Here is a 20,473-nt window from a genome sequence, read left to right as displayed (position 1 = left end):
TTGAAGGATATTGCACTGGGTATATAATTCTTGATTGACTGTTATTTTCTTCAGCATTCTATGTGGTCTTATGGTTTCCTTTTTTGTTGAGAAATCAGCTATAGGACTTTCTATTGCTCCTTTGAAAGTAATGTGACTTTTCTTTTCTTGCTGCATTTAAGATATGTTTTTTTTTTTGGGGGGGGGTGCGGCCCAGTGGCATGGTGGTTAAGTTTGCACGCTCTGCTTCGGTGGCAGCCTGGGGTTCATGAGTTCCGATCCTGGGCACGGACCCACACACCACTTATCAAGCCATGCTGTTGCAGCATCCCACATACAAAGTAGAGGAAGATTGGCACAGATGTTAGCTTAGGGACAGTATTCCACAAGCAAAAAGAGGAAGCTTGGCAAAAGATGTTAGCTCAGGGCCAATCTTCCTCACCACCAAGAACAAAAAAAAACCAGACGGAGATACAAAAGAAAAAATAGATTGTTTTTTTTTTAAATTTTTTAGCCATTTCACTCCAATGCGGATTCCTTTTCTTATTCTCCTTGGGTTGGACTTCTTGATTCTCTAAATTGGTGTCTTTTATCAATTTTGGAAAATTCTCAGCAATTATCTCTCCAAATACTGCTTTAGTCTCATTCTCTCTCTTCTCTCCTGGGATTCAATTAATGTAGAACTTCTCTTACCCTTTTTATTTTGATTTTTTATTTCTTTCCCTTTCCATTTTTCATTTTATTTTCTTCTGATCTATTTCCAAGATCATGAATTCTGTCTTCTTCAGAGTCTAAACTGTTATTAAAACCATTTATTTAGTTTTTAATTGTTGTTATATTTTTCCATTTGATAATTTCTACTTGGTTCTTTTTCAAACATATGATTTCAATTTTTATAGTTTCCAGTTCTCTGCTAAAATATTCAGCCTTGTCTCCTACCCCCCAAGAACATAATAAACACTGTTATTAAAAGTTTATGGCTAATAATAATTACAATAAATGACCCTCTGATGTGTCTGCTTCTCTTCTTGTTTCTCCCAGATTCTCATTCATGTTGTCCAGTTTCCTTACAGTGCTGGTCCATTTTTAGTTATATGCTGGACATGGTATTTAATTAACTCTTTACATAAAAAATTTGAAGCCTAAGGGGCTGGCCTGGTGGCGCGAGAGGTTAAGTGTGCACGCTCCGCTTTGGTGGCCTGGGGTTAGCCGGTTCGGATCCTGGGCATGCACCGATGCACTGCTTGGCAAGCCATGCTGTCGCGGCGTCCCATATAAAGTGGAGGAAGATGGGCACAGATGTTAGCCCAGGGCCAGTCTTCCTCAGCAAAAAAAGAGGAGGATTGGCAGATGTTAGCACAGGGCTGATCTCCTCACAAAAAAAAAAAAAAAAAAATTTGAAGCCTAAGAAACAAATCCTCCAGAGACTTTCATTTGCTTCTGACACGTGGCTGGGGGTACTAGACTCCAGGATCAACTAATCCAGGGACTGACATTTTTTCTGGCCCTCACAAATGACTCAAAGCTATGCTTCAGCCTATATCAGAACTGACTGACTTTCAGTTCACCTTTATTCCTAAGGTGCAGTTCTTCAAGTTCCTAGCCAAAAAACAGCATGTTTAAGAGATATCCCACACTCAGTACGCCCAAATTGCCATCTTTTGTTCTCTTAGTTCAGTGAGGCTGTCAAAAGTGCTGCTCAGCCTCTTAACCACTTCTTCTGGCTTTACAAAAGCTACTGGCTCAAAATAACCTAAAATTAGGCTCACATCTTTGGATTTCCATCTTCTGTCAGATCTTGGCCCAGTAATTCCTTCCTACTTTGTTAGATCTCCAACGTCCTTAAAGTAGAATATTTTATTATTATTTGTTTCTCAAGAAGACTAGCCCTAATTATCTAGTCCATCGTTACTAGAGGTAGGAATTCTACTTCAATTTTTATTGTTAAATTTTTCCATTTTTGCTTTTTATTCCTTGTTACTATTAGTGCAAAAAGGTGCAAAAATGTTATAAGCATGAATGCTCATAACTTCTATCAAAATATAATTATTCTCTTAGCACTTTTAAATCATTTTTACCTCAAATTCAATTTTATCAGCAATGAATCTTGCCATTCATATTTTTCTTTACAATTAACTCAACAATAAAATTTCCATTTGTTACCATTCTCTTTCAAGTACGTCTGTGAAAGTCCTTTTCTTCCCTTTTAGCAGATGTCATACTTGTTGTTTTTGGAATTTTTTTCCATGCTCCTTTCTCTTAAACGAATCTCATACCTTAAGTACATGAACCAGGGAGGGCACGTGACTCCAACTCCAACCAGTCTGATATCTAACTAGAATACTGTTTCAGAGAAGGGCACAATTCCCACCTTGGTCAAGGCTCTTTTCTGCAATTTTTTTTTTTTGTACTTGAGCTGCTGGGAAAGACTGTTTCTTGCCATTGGAACCACAGTGCTTTAAGGTTTTGAGTATGGGGCTGCATATTCTCTACCACATAGATCAGTAGTTCTTAATCACGGACAATTTTATCCCCCAGGGAACATTTGGCAACGTCTGGCACATTTCTGGTTGTCAAAATTGGGGAGTGGGGGTGCTAATGGCATCTAGAGGATAGAGCCCAGGTATGCAGCTCAATATCTTACAATGCACAGGACAGTTTCCCACCACAAAGAATTATCCAGCACAAAATGTCAAGTGCAGAGGTTGAAAAACTCTGACATAGATAAAGCCCAATTGCAATAAGAAAGAATGTTGAGTTCTACATAACAGGAGAGCTAAGAGATTGTAGGGAAAAAAAATGTCCTGACAATACTGCAGGAGGTCTGGATACAATCATGCCCAATATTGGCTCCTACTCTATCATTTTCAGTTATATGAATCAATAAATACCTTTGGGCTTAAGTTAGTTTGCAGTGAGTTTCTATCTCTTATAACGGCAAGAATCACTACTAATACAATATGGGAATATATAGCTTTATTTGCCACAATCGTACTTTGGGAGATTTCCATTTTTTAAGTGCTTTTGCTTTGTTTTTTTACTCTGTCTTTTTTATTTGGACTTGTTAAATTTAATTTGTCTTCTGCAATAACATAGACTGTAAATAGACAGATTTTAAATTCTATTTGTAGCAAACTAACACTTTTTAGAAAGCATTTTTAAAATCATAGATATCTAACAAAGCAAAAAGATAAACCACACTTTTGATTCCCTTTTACAAAAAATGAGGAAGTCAGTAGTTTTATTTCTCGTCTATCTCCATTTTTGTTTCACTAATTTAATTAGTAGGTATAAACTTTTTTCTTATCCTTTATAGAATACATGTCTTTTAAAATTTGAAGCAAATGGTTTTTTTGGAAATTTGCTCTCCAGATTTAATCATATTTGCTATAATTATTAGCCTTATCTATGGTAAATTTAATTGGTTTCAATGTTCATTATCAGCCCTTTTCTGACGTAACTTCTCCTTTCTTGGGTTAGCCATTTGAATTCATCTCTTATGATCTGGGATACTTCTTTGAATAATATTTTTCAGGAATTATATCATGGTAATTGGTCTATTTTCTAGAAAATTACTGTTGCTGGCCAGAAAGAAGTCTACCCTGCAAAGACGGTGTAGCAAGTATGTTCTAACATTTGAGATGTCTGAGGCCAAATTGATATTCATTTGTTCAATAGTAATCTGTGCTTTTCACTTGTGTATGTGTAGGATTCTTCATTAAATTTTAAAATATCACCAAGATATGCAGAATCTCTTCCCACTAATTTTCCCTGGAACACATTATGAGCTCTAACTCTGGAATCAGAACTAATTTTATATCAAAAATGCTTTCTTCTTCATTTATAACTTTGAGTATTGCCTCTGATCCATTTATTCTGTTTTAGTCTCTGGAAATACATATTATTCATAAAATGAAATCTATAGAGGTATTCTCTATATTTATAACTTGTCCTTAATTCTTTTAATTTTTCTCCTTTTCGTCTATGGTCTTTGTTTTCAAATGAATTGCGTATATCACTCATTCAATTTTCTATAATATCAAGACTTTACTGCATTAAATTTAGATTTTTAATGAAGTGACTACATTTTTAAAATTTTCCATAGGATCTTCTTAGTTTGGCCTGTTTTCTTCACATCATCATATAACGGTGTTAGAGAAAGCAAACTGCTTTCACATGTTACTGAAAAACAAAGCAATTATTTTCTAAACCTTCCTTCTATTTCTTACAGTATTCTTAAGAGTATCTTCAGGATAGGTATAATGATGAGTCTTTGATAATCAATATTTTTCAAAGATCCTCTAATGGACTTTTTCTTCCTGCTCATTCATCCTGGAATGAAGATTTTTTTCAGATCTAGTATGGGGAAGGACAAGCAGATTACCCTCAGCTTCCTCTCAGTTCATTCAAGAGGATGAACAGCAGGAACCGCCTCTAAACTCTGAAGCTAAATGAACAAGCTGATATTTAAGCACTTTCCTATGAAGCTCTATTCTAATATTCTAGATAACATAAAGAGAATCAAACAGCTGAAGAAGGATCAAGGAGTTGCCACATAGAAATCAAAGATAAGGAGAATGGTGCAAGACTAACACTCTGAAAACTATAAATCATTGTTGAGAGAAATTAAATAACACCTAAATAATCCCAAATTCATAGATTAAATACTGTTAAGATGACAATACTCCCCAAATTAGTCTATAAATTCAATACAACCTCCATCAAAATCCCAGCTAGCTTTTTTACAGAAACTGACAAGGTGGTCCTAAAATTCATATAAAAGTTCAAGGGACCCAGAATATCCAAAACAATCTTGAAAAAGAACAACAAAGTTGGAAGACTCACACTTCCCAATTTCAAAACTTGCTACAAAACCACGTTAATTAATACAGTATGCACTTGCATTAAGGAGAGACATATACATCAACGGACCAATCACACCATACACAAAAATTAATTCAAAATAGATCGCAGACCTAAATATTTAAGAGCTAAAACTATAAAACTCTTAGAAAGAAAACAAAGGAGTAAATCTTTGTGACCTTGGATTAGGTAATGCTTCCTCGGATATACCAAAATCACAGTAAAACAAGAAAAAATAAATTGGACCTTATCAAAATTAAAACGTTTTATGCTGCAAAGGATGCCATCAAGAAAGTGAAAAGACAACCCAAAGAAGAAGAAAATATTTCACAAATCATATATTTGATAAGAGTCTTATATCCAGAATACACAAAGAACTCTTACAACTAAATATTAAAAAGACTAGCCAATTTAAAAATGGGAAAGGATCCGAACAGCCATTTCTCCAAAGAAGATATACAAATGGCCAATAAGCACATGAAAAGATGCTCAAAATCATTAGCCATTAAGGAAATACAAATCAAAACCACAATGAGATACCACTTTATATGCACTAGGATGACTGTAATCAAAAAGACAAATAATAACAAGTGCTGGCAAGAAGGAGAAATTGGAATCCTCAAACATCACTGTTGGGAAAGTAAAATAGTGCAGCCACTTTGAGAAACAGCTTGGCAGTTCCTCAAAATGGTAAACATAGTTACCACATGACCTAACAAAAGGTATATATTCAAGAAAATGAAAACATGTCCAGACAAAAACTTATATACAAGTGTTCATAGCAGCATTATTCATAATAGCTAAAAAGTAGAAACAACTCAAATGCCCATTAATCGATGAATATACAAATAAAACGAGGTACGCCCATGCAATGGAATATTATTTGGCAACAAAAAGGAATGAAGTACTGATACATGCTACAACATGAATGAACCTTGAAAATGTGCTAAGTGAAAGAACCCAGTAACAAAGACCACATATTGTGTGATTTCATTTATATGAAATGTCTAGAATAATCAAACCTATAGAGACAGAAAATAGATTAGTGGTTTTCTGGGGCTGAGGGAATTGGGAGGTTTAGGGAATAAAAGCTAAAGGGTACAGGGTTTCTTTTTAGGGTGATAAAAATGTTCTCAAATAGATTGTGGTGATGGTTGCACAACTCTGAATATACCAAAAACCAGTTAATTGTACACTTTAAATGGTTCAATTGTATGGTATATGAATTATACTACAATAAAGCTGTTTAAAAATAAATAAACAAATAAAAGATAAGGGAAGTGGGGAATAAGTAAGCTTGTTAGGATTGCAGTAAAAATTTATTCATGCTCCTAGCAATTTTAAAAGCAAAAGTCTTCCTTACAAAGTCTTTTTACTGGACTTCTTATTTAGCCTTAACAACCATCACCCAGGTTAGTCCAGCTCTGGCCTAAAATAAGCTTTCTTGCCCACTTCCTTCTTTGGTGTGAATTTCTCTATTCAAAATAAGGTACTAGAAATAGCTTTATTTTTTTCTACTGCTACAAGTTCTAATGATAGCAATAAATGAAGGCAAAAGAAAGGGGTAGGCTTGCTGTAGGGGCACAAACTTACTCCTGCCATCTGTTTCCCATATTAGAAACCTTCTCATCCTCTAATTCAAGGACATGACATAAAGTTTTATTGGAACACAGCCATGTGCTGATTGTTTATGAATTGTTTATGGCTATTTGCATGCAATAGATGGTATGGCCTACAAGTCTATAATATTTACTATCTTGCCCTTTAATTAAATGTTCGCAGACCCCTGCTCTAATCAGTGAGGGTTTCATGTCATATCGCATTGCTTCCAGGATAAAACACCTATCAGTCATCAGTATAATTTCTACATATAATCACATTATATTACTGTTAATAAAAATTTCTTTCATAATCTAGTTTACTTGACCCTAGTATCATTATTGTATTTTAATGTAAAGTTAGAAGAAGAGTTCATAGGTTCTGTTATGTGTTAGGCATAGTACTAGACACTAGAGATTCAACCATTAACAAGCCAGAAATAATTTCCTCATGGAGCTTATATTCATATAAGAGAGTAAGAGAAATACAAAATGAAACAAAATAGATTGTGATAGGTGTGAAGAATAACAAAAGGCTAATATTGAAAATAACAAAGGAAGATGTACTTTTTGATACTTCAGTTAGGAAAATACATCTAAAGAGATCATGCTTAAAATGAGACCTAAAAGATGAGTAGGAACTAAGCAAACAAAGAATGAGAAGGAAAGCATTCCAGACAGAGGCCAGAAATAACCTGGCATATTCAAGGAACAGAAAGAAAACAAGTATTGCCAGAATATAGAAAAGGGGCGATATTTGTACAAGATTATATCAGGGAAGTAGGCAAGGGCCAGATCACATGGGCCTCTATAACTATGGTAAGAAATACGAACTTACTTTTAAGTGGAGAAGGGATTACAGGACCTTGAGTAGGGACATGACATGACACAAATTACATTTTAAGATCACTCTTGTGACCATACACAGAATGGAATGGGGGGCACATAGGGAGACTAGTTGCAAGTCTGGTACAGTATTCCAGGGAAAAGATAATACAAATTGGTTGATCTCAAATTGGTGGCAGTGGGACAGAAAGTAGACTGATTCAAAATGCTAATGAGATGTGTATGGGTAGGAAGAGGGGGTGACACAAAGAATGATCCCAATGATTGAGGCTTGAGCAACTGGATAGTTAATGATTTACTAAAAGACTGGGTGACCAGGCAGGAGGGAATGAGGTGGAAAATGATAACTCCATTTTAGACAAGTAAATTTTGAAATATCTCTGAGATTCCCAAATGGAGATTCCCAAATGGAGACAAAATCTGGAACTCCAAGGAGAAGTCGAAGCTGGGGATATAAATTTGACAGTGAAAAAAGAGAAAGACTTCTAAAATCAAACATACAAATTTCTGAATATCCATTTTCTTGTCCTAATAGTAGAAAAGATAGTAATAGTTCCCTTTCTTCACTTCTCGAACTTTCAGGAGGAAAAAAAAGTACCATGCTCTAAATGGTAACAGAAGAAGAAAACAAGCAACTGATAATACTAGTTGCTTCCAAAGAGGGTAAATGGGTGGGTATAGATGGATAGGAGGGAAATTTTATTGTTACAATGTATCCTTTTATATCTTTTTATAATTTTGTAGCATATGAATGTAATAACTATTCAAAAAAACACACAAAGAGAACCCAGCAGAAGTCTAGACAGAGCACATAAGTGAAGAAATCGAGACATTTACATCCCTAGACAACTAGACTTTGTTTTCTTAAACCCTCCAAGAATACAAAGACGAAAGAGTAAAAATATCAGTAACTACTGAAGTCACAAATGAAACTTCCCATTACAAGTCCAAATTAATCACATTTTCAAAAGATTTATGAACTAGAAATGACTTCGAGTTCAATAATCCAATCCCTCTCATTTTACAGGTAAGTATACAATCAGAAATACATAGCTTAAAGGAAGCCAAATATCATGCTGTGATTTCAATATTTTAAATGCAAACTAATCATCATCTAGTCAAACTAACATACGTTGTTTCATGAAACACTTTACTGACCAAGTGTATCATGAAACTAAGTGTTCAGATGTCCTAGTCACCTTCATCTACTATCTCCTCAGTTTTCTAAGTCCTCAATCTACTGCTCAAGCTAATTTGTTACACAAAGGATACTAAAAACTTAACCTTCTCTGCCAACTTTTCACAACATAATTTTGAAATCTGAAATTGGATGCCTTGGTTCTACCTTGGTAAACAAAATTGAATTCTGTTTTTTCAAATGAGTAAAAATCTTCCAGCAACATTAAGACCACAATAGTCTTAAAGTACACAAATTATCAACCAAATGGCCAGCACTTATGGGGTATCTATTATATGTGCCCAACACTATGCTGTATACTTTCTATACCTTATCTTATTTAATTTGCTCCATAACCCTGTGAGATGAACATCATTCCTCTTTCACAAGTGAGAAAAATAAAGTTAATAATAGCTTCCTAAAATTACATATCTAGAAATTATGCGAGTTATGACTCTAAAATCCGTATTCTTTTTAATATACCAACAGTTTTCAAACTTTTTGGTCTGAAGACCCCTTTATACTCTTAAGAATTATTGAAAATCCCAATTTGAAGATCCAAAAATCTTTTTATTTATTTTTTTGTGTATGAGGAACATCAGCCCTGAGCTAACATCCATGCTAATCCTCCTCTTTTTGCTGAGGAAGACCAGCTCTGAGCTAACATCTATTGCCAATCCTCCTCCTTTTTTTTTTTCCCCAAAGCCACAGTAGATAGTTGTATGTCATAGTTGCACATCCTTCTAGTTGTCGTATGTGGGACGCGGCCTCAGCATGGCCAGAGAAGCGGTGCGTCGGTGCGCGCCCGGGATCTGAACCTGGGCCGCAAGTAGCGGAGCATGCGTAATTAACTGCTAAGCCACGGGGCCGGCCCCCAAAAATCTTTTAAATGGATAAATCTATTGATATTTACCATCTTAAAACTAAATGTTTTAAAATGTTAATTTTAAAATTAAAATAAACCCATTACATGTTAATATAAAATTTTTTATGAAAAAAATTGCATTTTCCAAAACAAAAAAATGAATGATGAGTGGTGCTATTTTAAATTCTTTAATTAAAAATTAAAATAAATTTCTTTAATGTCTGGCTTAATAGAAGACAGCTAGATTTTTATAACTGCTTCCACATTCAATCAAGTGTAAATGTTGTTTTGGTTTGGAGTATATGAAGAAAATCCACATTCAGAAGATATGCAGTTGGAAAAAAGAGGAGTATTTTAATAGCCTTTTCAAATAACTGGGGGTATTCTTTGATAGTACACCAACACTCAATAAATAGTCATTTCTTAAAGGCTGAGATGGAATGTGAAATCTAAAACTATATCAATAACCTTTCTGTACTGTATTACAATGGAATCTATTGGTTTCTCTTGCACTTTGAATGGATTTTTCACTGATGTGTGATTTTCTAACATCATCCATTTATCATCTGAAAATATTGGTTGACTGAGTTATGCAGACTTTCCAAAGGTCAACACGTTTTCCTATACAAAATTTTAAAAATCACATTTGGTAATATCACCAATCTGACCAGCTGTCTAAGTTGTCAAGCTTAGAGTGACAGAGACAAGTTTTCCAAATTTTAATTTTCGTTTCAAGGCTTAAATTTTTTCATTGGCAACAAATACCTTCAATTGTTTTCCTTTAAGTCACAGGCTCTCTTCATTCATTTCCCAGAAAATATCTGCCAAATATCTAAACCAGAATAACTATAGTTTGTTTGTAAGCTGTTCTTTCAAGTAAAAATGGTGTTCCATGATAAAAGCAGCTAGTCTGGCTTAGAACTCCAACTGCACAAATGTTTCCCCTTATTTTCCCTTCAGTATGCAACAGAAGAGCATTATGCATAATCTGCATTATGTCACAAAGAATATCAAAAAGATATTTACTCAAGATTAAGACAATAAAATTAATCACTTCTACAGCTTCATCAAAGACATTAACTGAAATTGGCTTTTTTTTTTTACTATAAGTACATGGCAGTGACTAATACAATGACTTCTAGTAGTCTGGTGCCTTGATTTGTGCTAAAGATCCAACAATTTTACCCACCACTGGTTTTGTATCATCGGGGAAAATGTTAGCGCAGTGAAAAAGGCAAGTGATGACTTTGTATTTCATAAATAGTTTTGACTTCGTGTGCCCTCTAACTAGGGAGGAAAGCAGGAAATTATAAGTACTAGAACCAACATAGCTCCAGCATCTACAGACACCTTCAAGTCCAAACGAAGCAAGCAGTAAAAAGGGGGAATTTTTGTATTTTCTCTCATAAATGGTACTATACCACTGAAACTCACACAGGCGCATAATATTATACTACCCGATCCATTATCGACTCCTAACCAGCTCTACCTTCTCATTATTTCCACAGCTACCCCACTTACTATAATAGCACATTAAATTCACCCATCCAAGTTTCTGCTTCATATGGCAGCCAGAGTGAGCCTTTTAAAGTTAGATTGTGTTACTCTGCTCAAAACCCTCAGTCGCTTCCTATGTTGCTCAGAGTAAAAGCCAAAATCCTTAACAATGGTCTACAAAAGTTCTCCCTGCTTAAAGCCCTTGCAACTTCTCAAATCTTCCATCTCCTGCCACTCTCTCCTTTGTTCCAGCCACACTGCCTTCTTCCTATTCCTTGAGCATGGTACCTCTGCATTTGCTATTCTCCGCCTGCAACTCGGTTCTGCCAGATACCTTCTCCCTAATTTTCTTTAGGTTTTTAGGTAACTGCTTAAATTTCTCTTATCATCGATGTCTTTCCTGACCCTGCCCTCAATGAAATAATTACTACCTCCCTCCCCTGTACTCCTCACTCTCTATCCTCCTCACCCTGCTCTATTTTACTCTATGTTTATCATTATCAGTCATACCATATATTTATTAGTTTGTCTATTATTTATTTTCCCCCATTAGAATTTAAGCTCCATGAGGGCAGGAACTTTGTCCATTTCGCTCATTGCTGTAATCTCAACACCTAAAACTGCCTACCACGTTAGGTGCTCAGTATATATCTGTTAAACGAAGGAATGAATGAACTAAAAAAGGGGGAAAAAACTGTAAAAAACCATTAGAATAGTGTTAAAATCTGTTTTTACTCTGGAAAAAAGCATTTTACCCCAGGACAATGCAGGTCTCCACATGATTCTCTATGAAAGCCAACCAAAGGATATATATGCACAAAAGGATATGCAACACAGCACGGTGGTTTTACAGAATTCAGTACAGTGCTGAGTAAGATAGAGCATGCATTAACATGCCTGATAGACATCTACAGCCAAGAAGCCAATGCACTGAACAGATTTACACTAGTAGACTAAAGGTGACTTACAGGAGAGTCAAATAAACCTAACCCTTTAGCAGACAGACAGGCAGTATAAATTCAAGTATCAGATAAAACCTCAATTAAGTCCTATCTAAATCTCAAAAACAAGACTGTCTTCTGCTGGAAGGTACTTACCAGCAAAAGTGAGAGCAAGATACTGTTATTAATGGGTATTACTATTATATGAACCTTCAGAGTTAAAACATTTTCAAGTGCAGTCTCCCATTTGAGACTGCAAAGCCTCAATAGGTAGATATTATTATATCTACTTATTTCAGCAGTTAAGTAAATAATTTCATAAAAACCAGTTTGTAGAGAAGCATGGTCTAAACCAACGTCTGATTCCAAATATAGAGATGGCCTTCCAGTTTTGCAGATATTTGGGATTTCAACAAGAGTAAGCTCAAAAACAGATGCAATTCAACTAAACCACACAGTTAAACCTCACATATCCTAATAACCAACACCATTCATAATCTTCAGACAGTTAGGAAAAAAAGACCTTTTCCCTTTTTCCTACACCCATTTTACATGCTTCAGTCTTGCTCTGAAACTAATCTTCCATCTCTCCCCCAGTGAAATAAATGGTATATGGACAGGCACATATTGTCTGCCCAGTCCCCATCCAACTTTTGAGGAAGTACACTCATTTTCTAGAACTCAATGCATCCTGACAATTACATTGTACTTTGCAATAGATTTCTATGACTTAAGAATGATATTAACTTGGGGCAGATACTGCCTAGAACTCAGTTCTCCAGTCAGTCCTCCAGAATTCTCCTGCCTCACTGAGGATGCCCAGGACACAACATCGTCAATAACTCCTCATTTCTGCTTCCTTTTTTGCCAAAGTTGGAAGGTCAAAATTCCTACTCCTATTGTAGCTCAGTGCAGGAAATGGGAGAAGAGGATTCCCCCCCTCCTCTTATGAAGTAGCTCTGCAGATGTGTTCTTATCACAAGTGTAAGCGGTAGGTCACGTTCTATAGTGCTAATGATGATGCCATCAGGAAACACAGCCACTTAACCCAAGGACAGTCCTACTCTGTTGGAGGTACACACGGGGAAAGAGGGTGACAGGTGGAAGGTCATATTCATATAGTCATGAAAATCAACTGAACCCAATAAATCAGTGGAGTGACATATTTCACCACCAAATCACCCTTACACCTGGTGAAGGTGCAAAACACTTTAATGAATTATCTTGGGTCTCCAGAAACCACTTTTTTTCTAAGGAAAAAGGAGGTCTGCCTTTCAAAAATAAAGTCCAGAAAAGACTACAAAACACGAGGAGAACAGATACAAAACTACCAATGTTCTTTTAAAGCTGTGCCATCATTTTAACCCTCTGGGCTAAAACTGTTCACCTGAGGCTTAGTTCAAGATTTTTTTGCCATGCAAAGGTTAGCTTTATAGTTGCATCTTCTCACACAGACATATTATGCATTATTCTCTTATATCACCGATTATGAAGATTTTAGTGACAGAAACAAAGCAGAGAAAATAACATCAAAAGAAAGGTAAGATTTATATAGAACAAGCCAAAATAAACACACCAAATGGGCACCAGATTATCCTATCGCCTCAATTCTCAAATATACATTTTTAATCTTTCTGAAACTAAGATGTTTTAAAATCCCTGTCTGAAGAAATCTGCCAGCCACCAGGCAGAGAGGTCACACATGTTAACCATTTCATTATCACTTCATTGAGTTACCTGCATTGGCAGGAATACTCTCAATTGAATTTTACCTTAAATGTGAAATCTCTAATCACTGTATGAAAAGGCTTCAAGAAGATTACACTACAACTCAGTAAAAGTGGAAATTGTGTATAGAGAAGATGGCTTGTCACTTGCCAGGCAAAGTAATTAAAGGCAGTAGAAACTGCCAAGTCTCTCAGAACAGATCAGAAATTTTTCACATCTAGGAAAGGCTGGTTTGACCAATTCATATGTCAAGGACTTTCATCACTCTGCCACCTAAAAGCTTCTGACTAACATCCAAGAGAAGGTACTTAACTTCTAAGGATATTTAACTCAATTAATGGAAAAAATAAAATTATAAGTTTAACAAATAGGAAGTGAAGTCAAAAATCAAGAAAGTCTTCAATATGCTTCATAAACATTCTCAATTCTATAAGTGAAGAAGTAAAAATCATTAGCATCAATTATAAACAATAGTACTTCACCATGATGCTTTGTTTAACTATACCAATGGCAAAAAGTGACTCAGAAAACTTCTTTACCCTCAGTGTGAAAAAGGGCTTAGACAAATTCTATACTAAAGAAAAAAGTGGTACTGTATAACTAGAGATATACTTAAGATATAAAGTTCAATGAGCTTGTGTACACTTAATGTGTCTTTTTCCTGACTCAAAAAAAGCCGTTACTAAATATCCAATGAGTCACAATCATTTGGCATATTTGAAAACAGTATCTACATGATGTTATGGCTGTTACTGTATTTAACTTATATTTCAAGAGATATGTTTGGATCCAAAAACAAATTTCCTTAAAATAACTGATGGCAAGAAAAAGCAACTCATACTCAACCAACATTTTACCACAGAAAAAAAAGCTCTATCCTTGCTCCTATTCAATTTGACAATAATTTGTAAATACACATACACACACCAAAAAAAGTTTATCAAATCAGAGATCACTGAAAACTGAAAGAGATAATGAATAGTGAGCTAAATAGTGACCAAATGAGGATTCAATACACTTTCCAGCTACGTAGAATAAAGGATCAAAACTAACACGATAACATTTAACAAACATAAAGTCCTGTTGTGAGGTTAAAAAAATAAACGCTAGAAGGGATAGAACGGAAAGACAGGCAATCACTTGAGAAAAAAACAGTATTAAAAAATTAACATACTCTGGCACTGCATTACTTAATGTGTGCTTTTTAGTAATACACATTACTAAATGTGTATTGCTTACAGCAATAAATACTCTCCTTTTTGTCTTTGCTGATGAGCCTACTACAGCTCCAGCACTAAGTTTCTGGGCACCATCCTCCAAGGGAAGAATTAACAAACTAGAGTTTCACTAGAAGATGAATAAGATTTTCATTTACTCATCTAACACACTTACATAGTATTTACTATATTTCAGGGACCATTCGAAGCACTTTATAAACCATGTCATATGAAGAATGGATACAGAAGTTAGGGACATTTAACCTGAAGATAAGGAGAACATGATAGCTCTTGTCAAATATCTAAAGAGCTATCATGTGAACGAGGTAGCCCATTTATCTGTGTCATTACATAAAAAACGAACAGCACAAACAAGTGTGAGAGATTTGGGCTCTACAGAAAAACTCTACGAGCTGCCCAATGGCAGAATCTCTCTACAGGGCTACTACAAGGACTAAATAAGGAAATACATATTAAAGAACTTTGCTGTACACTGATACATACACATTATTAGAATTGACTTCTTTGTAAGATAGTGGGTCCTGATCAATAGAAATATTTACAAAGAGGCTGATTATGGGCTTTGGAGTCCTAGCTTTGTAACTTATACTAAATTACCAGCTTTGTAACTTATACTAATATGCAACGTCAGCAAAGTTTTCCTTGCCTCTCTAGGCTTCATTTTTCTCATCTTTAAAATAAACTATCTGCTTTGCAGGGTTATTGTGAGAATTAAATGTGACAATGTGTGCAAACACTTAGCATATTACCGACACACTCAATAAATTGTATCTATGATGATCATCATCATCATGATCACAAAGTTGCGGAAGGAATCCCCACAGTGAATATAAAACTAGCTATGTGATCTGATGTGGTATGATTGTATGGCTCTGCTATGCACCTGTATGAGTATATGATTTGCTATGCACTTATCATGTTATAACAATCCAAATATAATAAACAGCTTGTTGGGGGTGACTTAAAAAGCACTTACTGTTTTGTAATTTGAAAGGAAAAATATTCTTAAAATCTAACTAAAGTATCCAGGTTAGTAAAATATCAACAGTAAATGTAATGTAATATAACAGGAAAATTATGCAGCTAGAGGGGGAAAAAGGAATTAAGTACACATTACATAGAAGCTACTCTTCCTAGGAGACATCACTACAGGAGATGAGAACATGTATTGCAGGGAAAAAAGCAATTACACTTTCCACAGGTGTGTGAACCACCAGTTACATTCATCAGAAATATCAACAATAAAAGGGCAGCTAAGCACATGAAAACATTTGGTATATCAAGGCAATTTAAAAAGTGAATTTCAGTGGCTAAGGATAAGAGTGCAAGGGTATTTAGGATTCTAATTACTTTGAACAGAATTTGTACTTTAACAAACCAACTCCTAAATGTTGGATTTCAGAATACAGACGCCCAATAATCCTGCAATTCAGAACCTTCTGTGACCATCAAGAAAATTAGTTCTAACATACCATACTACGGTACTTTGTCAGTCATACTCCTCTCTTCTTTCAAAGGGAATTAACTGTCAAAGGAACCTTTTATTTCTTTTCAGGGATATTTCAAGGTACTGTAACTCTATATTTTAAAGGCAATGGCCATAAGACAAAACATAAATGTAGCTACTATGAAAGCCAAATCTGAAAAACGTCCTAATAATGACTAATAACCCAAAGCTACATCTCCCACTAAAAACTGTTTCCCAAAGAGTCAGAATATAATTACCATCAACATAATACGCTTGTTGCAACAATAGTAAAGTGATTAAATAAATTAAATGTAGAAATGAAAAAACTTGTTGCGGCTTTCAGGAACTTTTTTGGGGATTTGATTTATGATAAATGACATGTAGTGTTATTGTTACAATATTGTAAATTCAGGTTTCAAGTGCAGTTGTTAGAGAATTATACAAGCCACAGAAATCTTACCCATTTTTTTAATCTCAATTTTTGCCCTAATTTTAGATAAGAAGCCTAGAGTCCAATGGAAGTAACAGAGCTTATTCCACAGGTAAGGATTTCATTAATGTACTATATTATTTTGAGCACAGTTGAGTGTGTTCTAACTGAATATATACAATAGTCGTGTTCAGTTAAAAGCAGAGCTATCAAGAATATTTGCCAACTATCCAGTTTAAAGTGGCCTATCTATTAAATTTTGAAAATATCAGTGTTTACATTAGTTTTCATTACTAAATTCACTGTTGTTTAAAAATCAACTCAATCACATTGTTTTACAACTAAAGATACCGAAAACAATTCAGCTGACGAGTTGATAAAGCAAAAAGTAGAAATACAGTCCTTGAGTAATAAATACTATATTTTGCCATACAGGCTATGATGAAGTTACTATGAAAAATCATAGTACTATTTTTAGTCACAGTCATCAAGATGAAACATTACTATTAGCAATTATCTATGTAAAACAAGCAAAAAACTCTAACAAAATTTTAGCTACTCAGCCATCACCTTACTTGCTCTAGGTATCAAATGCCAACAAATTCGTCCTGCGTAGCTGTCAGAAATCAAAGCATTCTATATTCCATTTTAAATGCAAATTGTAGACACTTCGTATCAAACTAAGTTTCCTAAAAGCAGGAAAAAAAGAAACAGACAACCTGCCAGCGGGTAGAAATCACAAGTTGCAGTCAAGTTGGAATCTGTACCTGGGTAATTAATGAAGGGAGGTGGGCAATTTCTAAGCTCAAAATTTAAGATCTCAAGGTGGGAGCAGGGGAGAGAAAGAAAAGAAATATAGTTCCATAAACAAAGGAAAAAGTCCAGATTGGATGAGAGGCAACATAAAACTTCTTATAGTCAAGAATCAACACATGGAAGACCTGTCTCAAAGATAAACAAAACAGCTTGTCAAGGAAACTTTGAAGTGGGCAAGGAGGAAACATTCCTTTGCACCCACAAGAACCAATCCCCTGACCACTGGCATGCTATTACTGAGTTGGTCATGATTTACGGGCACTTGGCCCGGATGATGGGCAAAGGAGAGGAAAGAAGGGTCTGCTGGAAGGGAGCCTAAGATTCCCGAGGCCCGGGGAGCACCCCCTGGGCTCGGGGAAGGAGAGGTGGAGAGGGGCGAGCACTCCTCACCGTGATTATCTTTCTGCCCGATATTGTGCGTGCGGATGAGGGAGGACAGTCTCCTCACATCCCCCTTGAAGACGCACTCGTGCACCGGGTAGTGAGCGGGGCAAGTGCCTCCATCTGCGACGACAGCGAGGGGGCTGGTGCCCGCTAGGAGAGCGGGGGACTGGGAGGCGGCGGTCACAGCGGAATTGTGCAGCGGCAGGGCCGGGGCGCCGGGGGCAGTGGAGGCGGCCGGAGCTGTCTTCAGCTGCAGCCGGTGGTGATGGTTACTGAAGATCTTATGACAGGCTCTGCCGCCCTTGCCGCCGCCGCCGGTGCCAATCCTGCCTCCGGTAAAGGTGCCGCCGAGGGCAGCCGCCGCTTCCTCATCGCCCGGCTCCAGCAGGTCCCCTTCTTCTTTGCTGGGCTTGTGGTCCCTCCGCAGGGAGCGGATCTTCTCCCCGGTCATCGCCGCCAGGGGCAGAGAGGGGGTCCGCGAGGCTCCCCGCCGGCGACGGAGCGGGCGCTGCGGCGGCACAAGGCGATTAGAGCGGCGGCCAGGCGCCTCCGGCGCAGCATGAACTCCCAGAGCGCCCCCGAGCCCGGGACAAACGCATCTCCCGGAGGAAGAGGAGCCGGCTCTCGCCTAGGCACGAAGGGACGCGCGCTCGCTGGGGGGAGCTAGAGCTCAGGCGCCCACGACACCACGATCCTTGTCCCCGCCGCCACAGCTGCCGCCACTGCCTCACACCAGAAAACAGGGCACGGCCATCTTCCCCCGGCTTCTCTCGCGAGAGCTGCCCCGGGAGGGAGGAAGGCGGAAACACCGCGATAAGTGAGCTGCCCGCTCCCTCCCTCGCGTCTTCTATTCCAGGGAGAAGCCGGGCGCCGGCGCCGGCGCCTGCGAGACGGCGTGTGTCCGCGCCCAGTGGGGGTGCTGAGCTGGAAGACCGAGACCCGGCCCTCCGGGTGGCCGCGCTCCTTGTGGGCGGTCTGAAACCTTAGCCTGCGTTTGGGATGTTCGATGCACGGTATAAACAAGGACTTAGACGCTCGGGCCTCTGGGCCTCCCGCAGAGGAGTGCAGACTGACGCCACTGCACGCAGGATGTGATGTCACGGAATGCACAGGACGCTCATTCAATAAACATTTACCAAGCGTCTACTTCGTGCCGTACACCGAGCTAGTAGATTTACAAAAAGCCACCCTTGGCTCCAAGGAGCTCAGTAGAGGAGGAAAGATAGTCGAACAATTGGCTCCGATATTTAACTGCGCGACGAATGAAGTGGGTGAGGGGAGCAGGGTTGCTCAAAAAAGGGAGAAGCAAATTTTAGTGTTGGAGTGTCAGAAAAGTCACCATAAAGAGTTTAGGGGCTGATCTTGGAAAACAGGCTCTTCAGTAGACTGGGAGAGCAAAAGGTCACTCAAATATTTGTTGGATGAATAAATTTCAGGCAAGCGTCGAAGTATGGAAGTGGACGCAGAAGGATGGCAAATAATTGTGTAACTGGACTAGTTCATGGCCGACCTCGACCCAGCGTCAAATTCTAAAGAAACGTAAATCTGACATCCATAAAGCCTTGACAAAATAACTAAAGCTGTGGGAAACCGAAAGAGAGGGAGTTAGCAAAACGCTCTAAAGATCTTAGCCCATTTATCTCTCCCAAGTCCCTTTTACTCTGACAGCTGCTTCTCTCAAGTCTCTGCTCTCTTAAACTGACCCTATTACCACCTCCATTCCCCCCACAAAAAAAATTACTCTGTGGGAACTGGCCTCTCTCCACCCTCCCTTGCCACTCAGGTTTTCACCTCCCATCTTCTTTCAAATCTATTCAAATCAATCCCTTCCTTCCCGTCGTCCTTTTCTTTCTGTTTTTGTGGGAGTAGGGGTGGTGCCAATTATGTTCAAACATTACCCAATTAGCACGTCAAAGGATCCTACTCAGAAAGCAAGAGAGACTGAACACATGTATACAAACACGTTTTGTTCTTCCACAATAGCCAATATTTATTGTTAACTCTAAACCAGGCAGTATGCTTGGCAGTTTATATGCTATTATCTCCTTGTGATAAGAATTATTTTTCATCATCATTTGACGGTTGAAAAAACTTACCCAATGCCTCAAAGCTGGAATGTAGCACAGTCAGGTCTGACTGCAGGGCTAGTGAAACAGAAAGAGGCCAGATCTTGCAGGACTTTGTATGTCATGTTCAAAGTTTTGACTTTATCCTACATGAAATGGATAGCCTTTTAGGGATGTTGGACAGGAGAATAGCGTGATGAGATTTGCCTTTTAGAAAAGTCACTCACTCACTCATACTTTAGAAAAGTATGTATCAAGAATAGATTACAAGGGGGCAACTCCTGAGACAAGGAAACTGAGAGATGACTGCATACATCAAATATTAATAATGATACGTGTGTTATATGCATGTAAAAATCTGGTAGAATATATACATCACTCGGTGAACAGTGGTTATCTCTGGAAGATAGGATTGCTAAATCATATATTCCTTGCATTGTTTGAATTTCTTTTTACAAAGAGAATTACTTTTCAATAATCAGAAAAAATAATGAATTAATTTTTAAAAGATGCATGCAGTAATTCAGGTGATGAGAGATTATGACAGCATGAACCAAGTTAGTAAGAGTGAGTCTGG

At 37.4% G+C, this 20,473-nt stretch overlaps 1 protein-coding gene across 2 annotated transcripts in view; it reads right to left on the bottom strand.

The window, feature by feature from the left end:
* ANKRD13C (ankyrin repeat domain 13C) overlaps positions 1–18,620 on the bottom strand; it is a 99,355-nt gene extending 80,735 nt beyond the window's left edge. The window contains exon 1 of one of the 2 annotated variants that reach the window (XM_087449121.1): positions 17,837–18,620. In XM_087449121.1, the coding sequence (XP_087305247.1) occupies positions 17,837–18,281 (445 nt within the window). In that variant the 5' untranslated portion in view covers positions 18,282–18,620. The remainder of the gene's footprint in view (positions 1–17,836) is intronic. The other variant, XM_004431489.3, reaches the window with a different exon arrangement.
* Positions 18,621–20,473: the final 1,853 nt, after the last annotated feature.

Source organism: Ceratotherium simum, chromosome 2 (genome assembly GCF_057802395.1).
Source record: "Ceratotherium simum simum isolate JZ-2026a chromosome 2, ASM5780239v1, whole genome shotgun sequence".
NCBI classification, from domain to species: domain Eukaryota; kingdom Metazoa; phylum Chordata; class Mammalia; order Perissodactyla; family Rhinocerotidae; genus Ceratotherium; species Ceratotherium simum.
This window is presented reverse-complemented; position numbering and strand designations above follow the sequence as displayed.